Below are 17,943 nucleotides of genomic sequence, written 5' to 3'. Positions count from 1 at the left end.
TAACACTTAGAACAGCTTGGGGGGGAAAGGATTGTTAGTAATGGAGACTGAGAATCCTATTGCTAGCAATATACCCATTCAGGTCGATCTCCGCGCGGTTCTTCCTGGAAACTATCATGGTTAATTCCTGATGAATTCATCATGATGTACTAACTGGCCCGTTTTTATTCTCATCTATCACCCTTCACTGGTGCTCCGCCAGCGTATCCCGTTAGCGCAGGCGGGGTTATCATACCATTTTCAATCACCAAAAAAAAAGCAGAACACTATTATGACACTAACTTTATAATACAACGCATATATGATGTATATACACACACACACATATATGACACATACTAAATAGCACACACCTATAACAGGAGAAATTAAAACGGAAGATGCAGAGAGAACACATGATAAAGGGAGAGATGGTAGGACGTAACAGAGCTCCTAAAAATTCAATGTTAAAAAAAAATAACTAACAATCCAATCTAAAATGCAATCAACAAAATCTGCACCTTTGTGAAGGCAACGAGGGCAGCCATTAGGTTGGGCTAACTGAAACATTTATGGGCCGGCGACAGACGGCGGCCGTGATCCATCGATTTTTTTAATGTGTGATAATGGTACGATAACCCCGTCTGCGCTATCGGTATACACTAGCGGGGCACCAGTGATAGATGACTGATGAGGATGAAAGCAGGTCAGTTAGGTCATCCTGAAGAATTCAACTAGAATTAGCCACGATGGTTTCCAGGGGGAACCACGTGAAGGTCGACTTGACAGGATATATTGCTAGTAATGGAGCTATTTGATCCCATTACTAACAATCCTTTTCCCCCCGTGTTCCATCGATTAGGAACTCTATTATTAAGACCAAGTAATTACATAGAAAGAGTGATAAAATTGTCAATTCACAGCAGGCTAGTGTATAGAAAATGTTTTACGGCCGTATAACTCCACCAAATTTAGATACAACCTGCTTGCATACTGTCTACATAAACTATGTCCAATATATAATCTAGTTATGTAAAATTTGTTATTGACTAATAATTAGCGTGAATTTACAGAGTACAGAGGAATAACACCCGAGTCCTCAGGAATGGCAACGCATGGGGGTATCATGGGTGAAACAGTATACTCTGTTATGTCCATGGTACTGCTCATGTCTATAGGCGACGGTTACCACTTTCTATAAGGTGGACCGTCAGCTTGTTTGCCATTCTAAGTTGTATAAAAAAAAAATTGCATTATCAAAAATTTTCTTTTCACTAGCCTGCTATGAATTAAAAAAAATAACAACTGATGGTGTATCTTTCGTCCTCTTTTTACTAATTATATTTGCATAAGAAGAAAGGAGACAACCATGTGATTTACAGTTTTTATTTTATCATTCCTTATATGTAATTCGTTGTTCTTAGCTCTATTATCAGGCGGCTATACGCATTATTACTGAATGGCCTGTACTCGTATATTTGGCGTGTCCCATACAAATCTATCAATGTCATCGGCGCTGACGTCACACCATCTATCATTACCACGGCAGCGACACCTAGCGCTGCGGTTAAGATTCGCTTTGATGGAAATTAATTATTTTTTAGAACAAATATGAAAGTACGAATAGATAGATATAGGTACCTAGATAGTGTTGATCCTGAGGGATGAATCAAGTTCCTGGAACTGGTATGCATGCACGAGACGAGTATAAGATGCATATAAGGATAGAAGCCTTTGATTCTAGGATTTCTTTGCTTGCTTACCCCGCAACGGTCTTGGCGTGTTGATAGAACAAATACTTTTTTTTCCATATAAAAAACAGCTACTTTAATCGTAACATAATACCAATGAACGGGGGGGGGGGGGTATTGTTAGTAATGGAGATTGAGAATCCCATTGTTAGCAATATACCCAACCAGGTCGGCCTCCTCACGGTTCTCCCTAAAAACTATCATGGTTAATTCCTGATGAATTCATCATGATGGGCTAACTGGCCTGTTTTCATTCTCATCTATCACCCTTCACTGGTGCTCCGCCAGCGTATCCCTTTAGCGCAGGCGGGGTTACAATACCATTTTCACCCATCAAAAAAAAAAACTGTCGCCTATACACATGGGCAGTACCGTAGACATAACAGAGTATACTGTTTCGCCCATGATACCCCCCATGCCATTCCTGAGGACTCAGGTGTTATTCCTCTGCACCCAGTAAATTCATGCCATATCCCACCCTTCAAACCGAAACACAGCCATGCAAACACAACTGCTTCACGGTAGAAACACGAATGGGACAGAGGTGGCCAAGCAAACGACTTTTGTACAAAGTCTCCCTCTGGTAATCACCACGCATCTCATGTTACAATTCAAGTAAAACAATCATTATCTTTTAATATATGGGCCAATGAACTGTAATATAATAATAGTATTTCTCAGTTGAATCATCCCAGATGTAGGTCACGTCACAGAGCACTGGGAACGCGCCAACTCGCTGAACACTAATTTTTTTATGCTACCGAGAATGGCAAACAAGCTGACGGCCCACCTGATGGAAAGTGGTAACCGTCGCCTATAAACATGAGCAGTACCGTGGACATAACAGAGTATACTGTTTCGCACATGATATAATAGCTCAAGGGTGTAATATAGCAATGAATTTATAGGGTGCAGAGGAATATCACCCGAGTCCTCAGGAATGGCAACGCATGGGGGGTATCATGGGCGAAACAGTATACTCTGTTATGTCCATGATACTGCTCATGTCTATAGGCGACGGTTACCACTTTCCATCAGGAGGGCTATCAGTTTGTTTGCCATTCTAAGTTGCATAAAAAAACCGTAACCCTACCTTTTCCCGCAATCGGGTAACAACAATGGTGAAACATGCAGTTTATCAACTGTAACCATGATCCAACAAATGACTAAATAAGGTGTGACGAACCATATCAGGCGCATTACCGTTAATGGGATGAGGTCACGGAGTTGTCGCGAGTCCACCGACTCACTCGCACTCATAGAATATCACACTGTAGAGACAGAGACAAAGTACGCAGTACGTTAATAATGGAAGAGTACAAGTGGTATTCCTAATAGCATTAATACAAAATGTACAAAAAACTAATTAATTACTTTGGGTGTTGCTGGAAGAGAACTCATTTAGAGTTAAGCTCGCCTTTGCACATTTACTTACCTCTGTCATATTTTTATATATTATTGGTATGTACAATAAAGTATTAAATATATCCATAAGCGAATACCAGAATGTGAAGTTTCTCGATTCTTCTGTATTTACAACCGACTTCAAAAAGAAGCAGGTTCTTAATACGGTCGTATTTTGAGTTTGTTACCTCATAACTCCATCAGTTGTAAACAAATTAGAAAAAATATTTTTGTTATTTCAAGATACACTTATAAATGTTTAGTCCCATGGAAATTTTATCAAAATTGGTTCAGTCGTTTAGTTTTTAAATAAAAATAACTGGTTTTAAGTAGGTTTTTTTGTGAAATATAATCTTATTTTATTTGGGGCTATGATGGGCAAATAAGTGGTTAAGGGGGGAAAGGGGTTGTTAGCAGTGAAGTTTGACAGCCCCATTGCTGGCAACATGCCCTATTATGTCGACCTCCACATGGTTTCCCCTGGAAACCATCGTGAGCAATTATTGTTGAATTCGTCACGATGGGATAACTGACCTGCTTTCGTTCTCTTTCATTAGTCATCTATCACTGGTGCCCCAGCAGTGTATACCGATAGCGCGGGTGGGGTTACCATTCCATTATCATCCATTAAAAAAAAACTCATAATAATTAATAAATCTTAATCTATTTTAATAATTCTTTTTGGAATCGATTCATTTTTCATTTATTTTTTCATTACAAAGTAATTTTTCGCAGACACCCGACATCGCGTTCTAAATACAATATTTTAAATCTAATGTGTCTATGAAACATCTCAATATCTAATGTATTTTCTTCGTTTTAAAATAAGAATAGGAAGACGGCTACCTAGTTAATATTATCACGTTAGATTCTTTTGCAGATTTGTACAAGCCTACTATTTGTCATATCCATCAGACGCCAGCCTGAAGGATGTGTGTTCTGTACAATTCCTCGCTAAAATATTCTTTATTGCACTTGTAAATTATATTGTTAATGCATTTATAAATATTGTGAGCGAGGGTGGACTTGTCTCTGACAGAGATCTCTTCCAGTCAACCCAATGCAGCTAGAAAACACGTTGTTAGCTGAAGTGCTACAACTATTAATATTTAGTGTACATAAACAAATATACAGTCAAATAAAATATTAAGATACATAATAAAATATTACATAAATACATATACTATAAATATATATACTATAAATATATATAATACCTACCTACTTATACAATAGACGTTAAAATAAATGAATATACTATCTACAATAGAAATTTAGTTGAATGATTTTAAGATTTGACAGTTCAATTAGAAAAATAAAAAATTAAGATTATGACTCAAGGTAAAGAAAATGCAATTGCAACCTTTACTTGAAAGAGGTAATAATATTAGCCGCGTACAGTGTAAACATAGCAATAAGACATGGAGAACATTCGATTAGCTACTGCCAGTTACGCGATATTGATTCAACATAAACTCGAGCTGCGGCTGCCTTGAACCCTCAGCTGTCCCAGCTGTCTACTTACAAACATACTATTACACTGAATGTGATTAGATTGAAGATTACTTTTTTCTTTTTATTAATAGTCATGGGATTTTTGCCTTTAATAGACGTGCCAGTCGATGGGACTGTACCTATATTACATATTTTGCAATTGTATAACACAACTTGTTAAATTCCGAACCATGATCCTACAAGCTGCTACTTGCTTTATTTATTTATTTATATTTTATTGTACACAAAAATTAAATTGTTATAATATACCATATATTAAATGAAGATGTAGAATAGGCGAGCTTAATTCTGTAAGAGTTCTCTATAATATTATATATTATATGTTATAATATTATATGTGTGTGTAAGATCAGTGACAATACAATATCATGGTACCATGGAGCTGGTCAAATGATGAAGACGGAAGGTGGCCATAGAAACTCGTGAACTACGTATGATAAATCCGTTGTGCTTGATGAGCTCGTTTGATTTGTCTTGATAAAAACTATAATCCTGTGTGGTGTCCAGAGTTTGACAAGAACTAAAAGCAATAAAAAGTTGTTTTAAAAAATGATTTAAAGCAAACTTCTGTTGTTGTGTAGAATCAGGTTAAAAGGTTGAATTCGTTACAGCATAACTGTACTGTATTGCCGGGGGGCTCGGCTGTCATCGGCCCAATTAACGCGGTGACCTCACGAGTCGACCCGAGTGGACCTTGATTTCACGTCGCTGTGCAACATTGGACGTACAAACAGATGATGTCAAGTTTAACTGTTCCTATAATAAAATATATATAAGTACTAAAATCGAAATCATTAGCATGCCACAATTGAACATTTTTACTAAAAAACCGGATCGAAGTTTGTTTTACACAAAACACCAACTACAATCTTAAGAAAAAAAAGAACAAGGCGCAAGAAGTGTAGCTAATAAAAAAAAAATAATAATAATAAGTCTGGAACAACATCTCAAACGATTGAGATTCCGAGGCGGCTCACTCCCGGGAAAGATGCAGAAAGCGGTGCTTTTAGATTCTGCCCGCATTGTGCGCCGGTTTCTCTCCCTGGGGCCCTGAACCCCGGCCGACTGTGCTTCTACCGGGAGTTAGTTGCCATCTCCTCTCCTTAAGAGAGGAGATGTGAATTTTGTAAAAATTTGAAAAATAATAATAATAACGTAATGTTAATAAAACGTATGCAAATAATTATATGCACATCTTACATGGTAAGTACTATATATACAATCCGTGGTCTTTAGCGTCAATGGGCTGCGGTAAACGCTCACCATCAGGTGAAGCGCATACTCATACTTTAAATACATATACTCATTGGGGTCGTTTCAAATCTCCAAAATTATAATTTATATTTGATGACACAGTGAAATTTTTATTGTAAGAACTAATATGAATTCATTTTTTAATAGATTTAAGTCCAAATTATTATAATTTTTGTCTATGATGTTCTATAAAAGAGTAATTTCTCTAAATTGTCAAATTAAAACATTGGGTTCTGAGTTAAATTCAGAGAAATGGCAATGACAATGTGAGGGTGGACAAAGAAAGTGCGCGGGCTGCTAGAAGACGCCGCTCGCTTCAGTCCTGTTGAGACCACGACGCGGTGCAAACTACGTCGAGAGGGTCGGCAATAATAATCAGGTATGTAGGTACTATTTACCTGCAATTACGTCACGTTAAGTTCCGATAGTATATTTAAAACTCTAGTTTAGTTCTTTTGTTTGAAAATTATCACATCATTGTACACCGCTGACATTGATGCTCCTTTCCACTTTGGGTGTTGCTGGAAGAGAACTCTTTTAGAATTAAGCTCGCCTTTGCACATAACATAACATATAACTTCTGTCATACTTTTTATGTATTACCAGTGTGTACAATAAAGTATTAAAATAAATAAATAAAATATTTGTCAACAATGCAACAGTTTAAAATTAAAAACAACATGTTCGTCTGTCGCGTTTCACACAAAAACAAAATAGAGACGAATCGAGAACTTCCTTCATTAGGAAGCCACTTAAAAATCGCTGTCGAAGATACACGAGTATAATGTAATAAACACACACAAAAAAAGAATACTGAAGCAGTTTGATATTCACAATAACTATTAACGTCCGCTCTAATGGCGTGACATGGCGACATCGTGACAAATGTTTGTGGCTGCTATAGGAATAGAACATATTGTTTGCACAGTGTCTGCGGGGCCTTATATTATAACTGTCCGGGCTATTATTAGGGCAATCAATAATGAATCATAACGATTAATATCGTGTATAAAGTTGACACCATGGAAAAGTTGGCAAAGTGACCCCACGTGTATTACCTATATTAATATGTGCATTTTTTTTTTGATGGGCGAAAATGGTATGGTAACCCCGCCTGCGCTAACGGGATACGCTGGCGGAGCACCAGTGAAGGGTGATAGGTGAGAATGAAAACAGGCCAGTTAGCCCATCATGATGAATTCATCTGGAATTAACCATGATAGTTTCCAGGAGGAACCGCGAGGACGTCGACCTGGTTGGGTATATTGCTAGCAATGGGATTCTGTCTCCATCACTAACAATCCCTTTCCCCCCAAGATGTGCATATTTAAAAGATATTCAGTTCAGAAATAAAATAATCTTCAAAGTTGACAATTTACTATAGTGGGTAAAGAATCTGTGCTGGTGGGAAGGTATTGTTAGTAATGCGGATTATTAGTCCCATTGCTAACAATATACCCTAACAGGTCGACTTCCCTGTGGTCCCCCTTGGAAATCATCGCGCTGAATTCTAAGTGTATTCAGCGCGATAGGCTAACTAACCTGCCTTTTCATCTCTCACTGGTGCCCCGCCAGCGTATACCGTTAGCGCGGACGGGGTTACCATTCAATTATCATTCATTAAAAAAAACCATAGTGGATAAAAAGTTAAGACCTATGGAGTTACTTTGGAATCAAATTCCAATACTTTGATATTGGAATTGAACCATCGCACTCTCGGATTGAAACACTAGCTACTAAATAGCTTCATATTGTTCTAATGGATGCATATTAGTTCAAGTTCCCAATACAAACTATTGTAAACTGATCCCAATTATAACCTAATTCCTAACTGTTGTTTCATGAGTGCAGTGCAAAATTGACATTGACAGTAGATTGGATCCACATCGATATTAGATTCAAGAGTGGGCCTGCTGCTAGTTGTGATCGAATAAGTTACTTTTTTTTTTAAAGTATCAGTTATAACCGAGTTCTCTACATAGTATCTTTGTAATAGATAGTCTACGTTACCATGGCACGCCGCTCCAACTTTTTCCTTCAACGCGTATGACCATATACAGACGTGATGCTCTGTTTGTATTCGCGAAGAAACGTCCGAGAACGTCTTCAGTAGCGGTCCGGCCGGAGGGCTATTATATTCTTTGATGAAAACCATGTAAATATTTTTACTCAAAGATTTTTAATTCTTTTGATTTTGGAGGAGTCTGCCATGTTATATGGACAATCCATACAATAAATGCGACAGTTTGTAAGAATGTACGGATACATATTTGTTAATTCTTCACGCAAAAATCACTGAACAATTTTGAGTGCAATTTGATATACAGACACGATTATAAACCAACTTAACATTTAAGAAATTTTACAAAGAACAAAGACGAGGGATAAAACTAGTATATCACGAAGTCAAATGTCAAAGAAACGCCACTATCCCAATCAGTATGTACCTACTCGTGTGCCCCGTTATTGTCTCCAGTGTACCTACAGTGTGGAGCCTCCAACCAACACAGTTCATACTGCAATGCGGTTACCTACCGTTAGACCATTGATTGAGCGGTCCCACGGTGCAGCCACGGAAAATGTCACATGGGTGACACCTGACTGCCAAGCGATGTGCCGTCGATGAAGAGTTAATTGCGTGTAATTTTTTAGCTGGTTCCATATTTTGATTTCATTTAATTAAGAGTAGTAGAATTGACTTGGACAAATAAAAAGTGCGATTACAAATAATTCCATAAATTTTTTTTGATGGGTGAAAATGGTATGGTAACCCCGCCTGCGCTTACGAGATACGCTGGCGGAGCACCAGTGAAGTGTGATAGATTAGAATGAAAACAGGCCAGTTAGCCCATCATGATGAATTCATCAGGAATTAACCATGATAGTTTCCAGGGAGAACCGCGAGGAGGTCGACCTGGTTGGGTATATTGCTAGCAATAGGATTCTCAATCTCTATTGCTAACAATCCTTCCCCCCCCCCCCCCAATTCCTTATATTTATTGCTACAGAAAAAAATAATATAATGCAAACAAAAAATAATGGCCGTGTGGTCTCGGCTTAAAATAGGCCAGGGGTAGCCTATTTTATACCTTCCCCGTGGGTGTCGTAAGAGGCGACTAAGTGAGGGCGAGGGATGGGCAGCAGCGTCCCTCTTAAAACAAATCAAATCGACCTCTACATGGTCCGTCCTGGAAATCATCATGCTGAATTCCAGGTGTATTCATCACACTGGGCTGACTGACTTGCCCTTTCATCGCACCACTTCTTCTCATCAATTCTTCACTGGTGCCCCGCCAGCATTTACCATTAGAGTAGACGGAGTTACCATCTCATTGTCATCCTTTAAACCATCATGGCAAATCCCAACAAGCCAACTGACCTGACTTCATCCTCACCCATCACCTCTCTCTGATTCCTCGCTGACGTATGTATTACCGATAGCACAGGCGGGACTACTGTCCCATTACCATATCAAAAACATCGTATAAGTGTTCCGGCATCTTCAATTTGGCGACGGAAGTTCAAGAACGCAATTTGAATCGCAGATTGTACTCGCTTATGGTGTGGGAAGGGCCCGCCGGGCGGTGGTCGACCATTCGTCTTATTAATGTACCGTTTACGTATGCAACCAGCCGTGGACCAAGGTCGAGGCACTAGCTGTGCTATTTATCATCTGAATCATTACCAATGACAATAATTCGATTTAGGAACTATTCATACTTATTTAACTCTATTCAGCTTTTGTCCATAGTAAACAACGATTTTGTATGGAGACGTATACGCATCCATTTAGTTTTCCGCGTCTATTCTCCTTTCGCGGCAACCCAGTATAAAATGAGGATAAATGTGTATTTATCATGCAAATGCTATAGAGAGCGTTCAGCGCTGTTCCGCCGCATTCACCATCGAACGCAGCGAAACAGCTCTTTACAGGGATGTTTCGCGACTCCTTGTCGACAAGTTGCGACCTGTATTGTTTTTGCATTGTTTTGATTTATTATTGCGTAATCATTAAGTACGCAAGGATTAAAGAGTGCAGACGTATTTTATAGTATTTATAATTATTTTATTTTTACGAAATGCAGCATATTCAACGTCGTACGCAGTAGACAAGCATTTCAGCGGAGATAGCACGCTCTGACGGCTTTTCTCATTCTTACGGCGCCGTACGCGGGTGATAGAAGCAGAGCTGTATAAGTGTGACCAAAATCGTTCAGCGAAACGTGAATGGAGCTGAATAAGTGTGAGTAAGTAGTCCCTTAATGTTCGATAGCAGAGGGAAATTTTGTTGGGTTAAAGTCGTTTGGACAAGGACAAAGCCTTTGACCTAATCGTGTTTCTACTGTATTTAACACCAAAGTCCTTAGAAAAGGCAACGTATGAGTGATACCATGGATATTACAGGGTATTCTGTGATATGCATAGTGCTCTTCTTGTCTATAAGCACTGGTTGCTACCTTTCATCTGGTAGGCCATTCGTTTGTTATTGTAAATATTTAAAGATTGTGCCCCATAAAAAAAACAAAAATCAATTGTGACAAAACCTTTTGGATTTAAAAACTAAAGTACTCAAGCGACTTTGATAAAATTTCTATAGGATCAATTTGTAAGTGTATCCTTTCAGATAAAAAAAAAAAGAATTTTCCAAATCGGTTTAGAACTGACGAAGTTATGAGGTAACAAATATAAAAGAAATATTACCGAATTTAAAACCTTCTTTTTTTGAAGTCGATTGAAAAGTTAAAAAGTAGTCGAAGAAAGGTCTTTATACAAGGTTAATTTTTGCTTGTATGGTAGAGAGACCGAGTGAAAGATATGCATAGAAGAGAAACGAACACAGGTATGACGACTCATAGAGATGGAAGAGGAAGACGTACTGCGACGATCGCAAATAAAAGTGGCAACAACAAGGAAACGATAGTGTTCGCGAATACGTCGCCAAATCCGAGTTGATATTGTCAATTATTTTAACATTATCCATCAAGTGCGCCGTCAGCTCGTTTGTCATTCTAAGTCATTATATTTTTGTTGTTTTTGTTCAAAACGGCAAGCTAAATATAGCAACTTATCCAATATGCATAAAACCTTTTGAAGTTTTTACATAGATGTAGGTTAATAGAATGAAAAAAATGTACCAAACATTAGTAATACTTACTCATATATTATAAATGTGAAAGTGAGTTGGTTTGTTACCTTATAGCGTCTTAACGGCTTAAATAATCACTATAAAATTTGGTTTATACGTTCTATATGAGATGGAGAAGAATTTAGGCTACTTCTTATTCCGGTCAGTAAACATATCCCGATCACGTCGGCGAAGTAGCGATAAAATCTAGTGAGATAGATACATGGATAACTGCACACAAATAACTTTAGATATTGGTACATATTTAAAAAATAAATAAATGAATATACAAAAAAAAAAATCAAAAGGATAGTACATAAAAGAGATAATATAATTTCTCGTGAGTGTGCCACAGTAACACAAAATGGTCACAAGTCAGTTTATTGCTTTGCCCTCAAAAGAGCAAAACCCTGATATACTGTTGTGGCCAAAAGCCAAAATAAAGAGTACAAGATATCATGCATCAAGGCATGTTGCAATGTAAAATTTTACCATCGATTGCGCAAAGCATTGTCACCGATGCACTCAGGTCCTTGATAAAACTTATCTGACTGTAACAACGCAGTAGCTGAATATGGCTGATGCAAGTACACCGGACGTGGGCAACGCCCGGCTGATTCACTAGTACAGTCACACAACAAGCAAAATATCCCAACTCAGCGGTAACGACGATAAGGACGTGTCCCGTCAGGTCGACCTCCCAGAAACGGTCGTGATTAATTCCTCTTGAATTGACCACTAGTCAGCTGTACTGACTTCATCTTTACTATTTCGACACCCACTGGCCCGCTATTGTAATTTAGTTAGTTACATAGTAAATAATTACTAACGGATAAAGTTTCCACTATTAACTATTACATACAGAGCAGAAGAGGTTCAAAATAGAGCAATAAGTACAAAAAAAAAATAAAAGACTATACTAAGCCGCAAATATTATTACAGTGTACCTCTGTTCCATTCGTGTTTCAACCGTGAAGCAGTTGTGTTTGCATGGCTGTGTTTCGGTTTGAAGGGTGCGATATGGCGTAAATTTACTGGGTACAGAGGAATAACACCGACTGCTCATGTTTATAGGCGACGGTTACCACTTTCCATCAGGAGGACCGTCAGCTTGTTTGCAATTCTAAGTTGTATAAAAAAAAAATTGATTTCTTCATATTATACCTAATCAGCTTTTGAAACATTGCAGTTGAGTTACTATGGCAACGTTGGAGAACAATTTATTGTAATTGGTACAAATGCGAAATACGAATGTGATTTCAGCACATTTTGTCATAGCTCAGGTGGTGGCTGCAACATTCCATCCTCATCCAAGCTTAGTGCGTAACATAAAACCAGAGTACATCTGTCTCACTTATTGTCGTTACCAATAGATTGCTTGCACATTGTTCCGCTTTCAAAATACTGGGAAGAGGCACTGTGAGATTGTGACTCAAACTTCTCAAGTAACAAAGGATGGTTTTTTTTATGTAACTTGGAATAGTAAACAAGCTGACCATCCATCTGATGAGCATGGTCACCATTGCTTACAAATATAAACATATTATAGTATACTACACAGTATACTATAATATGTTTATATTTGTCATGATACCCCCTCATGTGTTGCTATACCAGCATTCCTCAACAGTAAGGTGTTTTGGTAACGAGCGAGTAACCATTCCAGACATTTACTGTATACAAGCTGTGATTCCCATCGAACTAAAGTTGAATAAGGCTACCTAAAGAGGGGGAGAGGGGATAGGATTGTTAGTAATGCAGACCACCTCTTCCATTGCAGTTGTGGCAATATACAATCTATCGGTAAGTCAGGTCAGCCCCCGTGGACAGCCCACGGGGGCTGACCTGGAAGCCATCGTGCTGAATTCCAGGTGTATTCAGCACAACGAGCTAACTGATCTGCCTGGGGGGAAAAGGATTGTTAGCAATGGAGTTTGACAGCCCCATTGATAGCAATATACCTTATTAGGTCGACCTCCACGTGGTTCCCCCTGAAAGCCATCGTGAACAATTCTTGTTGAATTCGTCACGATGGGCTAACTGACCTGCTTCATCCTCATCTATCATCCTTCACTGGTGCCCCGCCAGTGTATACCGATAGCGCGGGTGGGGTTACCATTCCATTATCATCCATTAAAAAAAACTGATCTGCCTTTTCATTCTCACTTATTAGCACTCACTGGTGTCCCGCCAGAGTGTACCGTCAGCGCTTGCGGGATTACACGGGATTTACGGGGTTCTATTGCCATCTATTAAAAAAAGACTACCCATTGTTGCCTCTTTGCTTCTTGTAATGCTCTGTTTTGTAAGTATATCTTCTTCATTATACGCCACGTCCGTTATCGCAGCATAGTATATCATAACATCCCACTGCTGGGCTTGAATCTCTGGCCATAAGTTAGATATTCGCCCATTGCTATGCGCGTACAGCGGCACGGTACAAACTTTCATTTCGAATTCACCATCTGATAAACTTGAAATTACACCTTCTGACACTGGTTTTTATTGCGCTTTGTTTTAGACGCAGATCGCTTCTCAGTACCTAATGGTACGTTAATGGGATGTTATGGTAAACAATACACACATTACAGTGTCCATAACGCACGCCTACACGCTTGTCGGCCACCGTATATGGTGGCCATAGCTTGATGGAGCCTACGTGGCTGTTGTACTAGTGCGCCGCGTGGGTGCGTGGACGCACACGCAAGTTTACTCAAGGGCAACGGGATCGGTGATTGAGACTGCTTTTACCCGACCGTCGAACAAAAGAGAGTAATGTCATCTTTTATACAATAGTATACTATTCATACTAATACTATAAAAAGAGAAAATTTTATCGTTTGTATGTATTAAAATTTTTTTTACTGACTTTTACTTCCCATGAATAGCCTATTCTCATTTTCCTTAAATTGATGGAAATTATATTTGGATGACCGTGTGGTCCGGGCATAGAATAGGCCACCCCTTCTTTCTCGTGGGTGTCGTTAGAGACGACTAAGGGAGGGCGAGAAATGAGCAACAGTATCCCTCTTAAAATATCTCTAAAGCCTAACTGCGATTGCCAATCCGCCTGTCAAGCGTGGCAACTACTGATAAGCCCCAACCCCCCGAATTCAACGATAAATTAGTCACGCTAGTTTCCAGGGGGAACCGCGTGGAGGTCGACATGATAGCGTATATTGAAATTTCATAGTGATTAGTTAAGCCGTTAAAGTGCATATACAGTAAGAAACAAACTCACTATCACATTTCAAGTTATAGTAAAGATTACATGGATTTACATTTACTTAATACTATCATTTTTCAAATTCAACATTGAAAATTCTTTTACAAAATGTATTTCAAGTAGACATATCCTTCATACTATTTGAACTAATGCTTACGTAGAGACCAAGTATGTAATATTTATTGCCTTCAAAACGACAATGTTGTATTGTTACTTCATTCATGTTTGATTAGTTCTTTATTCACGGTTGAATGAGGACATACAAAATTGATTCGTAACATTTAGACAATATGAACTACTTATAGGTATACATATACAAGCTGAGCCCATGTCTATAAGTAAAGGTAACATCAAGGAGACCTACTGAATTATTAGGTATTAATTAAATAAAAAAAATTGTTTAAGATATATATTTTTTTATATTTCAACCCTTAACTGTCCACTGTTGAACATAAACCTTACCCATAAGGGGAGTTTTGCCAGTTGCCACGTTTGGCAAGCAGATTAGCAATTGCAGTTAGGCTTTTACAGATGTCTTAAGAGGGACGCTATGGTCCATCTCTCCACCGTAAGCTCATAGAATAGAATAAATATTTATTGTGAGCTGTACATTATAATATTTCGTAAGATGTTCATAACGTCTTGAAGGACATTTAAACAGCCTGCCCATACATTGGGCATACAATACAATTACATAACATTTATTACAGTTACTACAGTAGTATTTGGATTTTTCAAATGGATGAAAATGGGATGGAAACTCCACCAAAGCTATTTGAGCTATCAGTATATGCTGGTGGGCACTAGTGAAGGATGATAAGTGAGGGCAACCTATACAACGAAATCACTAAGAAATCACATAAAGGTCAACTTGACAAGGTAGGGCGGAAGGGATTGTTAGTCATGGGAATATAATGGCTTCATTACTAGCAATGTACCCTATCAGGACGACCTCCACGCAGCTTCCCCTAGAAACCATTGTAATTGATTCTTATCAAATTCATCACAATGGGTTAACTGACCTGCTTTCAACCTCATACATATAATTTCTCACTGGTGCCCTGCCAGCGTATACCAATAGCACAGCCAGGGTTGCTATTCCATGTTCACCCAATAAATAAAACTTGACAAAGTATGTTTCTAGTAAAAGGGTCCACTAGTTTCCATAACTAACAACCCCTTCACCCTCAAGTATTTGGCTAGACAGAAGTCAATTCCAAATATTAAATAAATTCCTATTAGAATCTGCTTAGAATTTTTCACATTAATTGTTAAGAAGTGGATAGTGAAAGTAAGTACATAATATAAATATTTAAGTCAAATTCATCACTATACAATTGATATTTTTTTTCCTGTTGAAGACATAAATAGCTATTTTATTAATATAAATTACTTTAAGTATATATTATTGCTTAAGTGTGCTTTAACAACACAAATGGCAGAACAAAGATTCAATTCCAATGAAATTTGGTACATAAATGAATCATAACATTTGGACAAAGGGTGATTATATAGGTATGAACAGCTAGTGGATATTATTAAATTAATGGTGCTTTTTGGGACATTACAAGCTACAAACTGACTGATCAAAACTGACTACACAATATTATGCAGTAAGTATAAAAAGACCATAAAACTGATGCATACAACTTATTATAATAATGACGTGCAAGGTTCTTTGCCTACCTTGACATATTTTTGTGACTTAATCTACTTTAAAGGGGTTATTACGGAAAAATATGCCCAATTTAAATAACATCATACTCTTCGACTTACATTCGATTTTCACACGGGAACTGAGCAAAAACTAAAGCATTCGAAGCACGCAGCGCCGCGAGAAAGGGTAACGAACCACTACTTGAACTCGGTACTTCATCCAAGCTCTATTATTTACGCTACAACCCTAATTCTAGGGCAATACGGATCACGACTCTACCGTTTTCACACATTCAAATGATAAGCATTTTACATTGACTGCATTTGCCTTAAATGGTAAATATTAAAAAATCCACTCACCAGCAGTTCAGCTTCTTTATCGCTGACAAATCCGACTGTTTAGAGCGAGCGATCACCATCTCCTCTGTGAGGCGAGCCATTGTCACTGCACTACACTTGTTTCTAGAGAAAATATTATAAAATGAACACTATCGGTTTATATCGGAACTGTGGTGAGGCCGCTCATCGTGCAGCCGACACACGGCACTGACGAAGCGAACACTCAGAAAAACTGACGAAAACAATGCATGAACGAGACTTGATTCGTCACACGTTCACACAAAAAGGAATGCAAGTGTCCATTATATCATTTGTGAAAATCGTGTCGCTACTGGAGCTTTTGTAAAAAAGTGTCTTTTTCTTAGCAATTATAATACCGCATTTCAAAAATTTTTACTAAATATATATTTATTAATATATAATATAATTAAAAGCAATAAACTGAGTTATGACCATTTTGTATTGTTGTTTTGGACAATTTTTGACAAAAAATTGTCCTTGGCTTTATGTATTTTTTTTAATTATTTATGTTATCTTACTTTTTATGTATATCTGTATATGTTATAATTTGTGCTGGAAGTAATGCAAATAAATTATCTATCTCTCTATATTGACGATGAAAAAAGTGAACACTGTAATTAGAAATATGGTATAAATTATACACAAAAAGAGACTAAATACTTAAGTATACATACATTACTAACATAAAAAGTGAAAGAATTTGTTTATTTATTTGAACGCACTTATCTCTCGAACTACCGAATCGGACCTGAACTCAGAAAATATATTCATGTATTCAAAATCACAATAGATACGACGACGGAAGAATGTACAAAGTATTTTTAATGGGTTAACATGGAATGGTTATACTATCTGCGCTATGTATTGAAGTAGCCAGGACTCCAGTGCAAGATGAAAAGGATGAGGATGAAATCGGGTCAATTAGCCCTTTGTGACGAATTCGACAAGAATTAACTTATAGTTAATTAAATTATAGTTTCCAGAGAAAATTGCGTGGAAGATGCCCTGTATATATAAGACTGCCATTACCTAAATTGCCGACACCGGATAAACACGACCAAAATCCCGGACATTTGGGCGAAATATTCTCGGACACTTCTGAAAAAAAAAAATTGTAATAAATAATAAAATAATAAAAACATTGTTATATAAAAATAGGGTTATTGTGGATGAATTTGTAACTAATATTTATTTCAATTAATTGCTTACCTTTAAAAAAATTGGATTTCCCCTGACAACAAGTGTCCAGACAACTGAACAATTTTCAAAAATCCATGCCGAACAGCCCCCGGACGCTATTCAAACTAGGACAAATCCGGGGAATTCCGGACGGATGGCAGCCCTATGCATATACTGTTAGCAATAGGGCTGTTAGGCTCCATTACTAACAATGCCTTTCCTCTCTAAGGCGAGGGTTATATGTAGTCTATATAAGTTTCTTATACAATACCATCAGTTGGGTTATCTACTATTTTGGACAATCAGTTGATGAATAATTGCAAGCATCATTTATAAATCTAGACTGGATTATTGATGTTACAGAATATTCTATGACACACTATGAAACTCGAAAATATTATTTTATTTTATTTAGGATAATGGAAACATACTTAATTGCCAGTTACTGAAAGTCAACAAACTGTCAGTTAAATTTTTTAGTAATCTTCAATATC

General features: G+C 37.7%; 1 protein-coding gene across 4 annotated transcripts in view; it reads right to left on the bottom strand.

The window, feature by feature from the left end:
- LOC113523133 (uncharacterized) overlaps positions 1-16,540 on the bottom strand; it is a 46,629-nt gene extending 30,089 nt beyond the window's left edge. For all 4 annotated transcript variants that reach the window (XM_031914421.2, XM_031914422.2, XM_052901163.1 and 1 more), the window contains exon 1: positions 16,271-16,540. In XM_031914421.2, the coding sequence (XP_031770281.2) occupies positions 16,271-16,350 (80 nt within the window). In that variant the 5' untranslated portion in view covers positions 16,351-16,540. The remainder of the gene's footprint in view (positions 1-16,270) is intronic.
- Positions 16,541-17,943: the final 1,403 nt, after the last annotated feature.

The sequence above is a fragment of the Galleria mellonella genome, unplaced genomic scaffold, assembly GCF_026898425.1.
Source record: "Galleria mellonella isolate WM207_F2 unplaced genomic scaffold, CSIRO_AGI_GalMel_v1 utg746, whole genome shotgun sequence".
Classification (NCBI taxonomy): Eukaryota; Metazoa; Arthropoda; class Insecta; order Lepidoptera; family Pyralidae; genus Galleria; species Galleria mellonella.
Note: the sequence above shows the minus strand (reverse complement) of the source record. Positions and strands in the feature narration are given on the sequence as shown.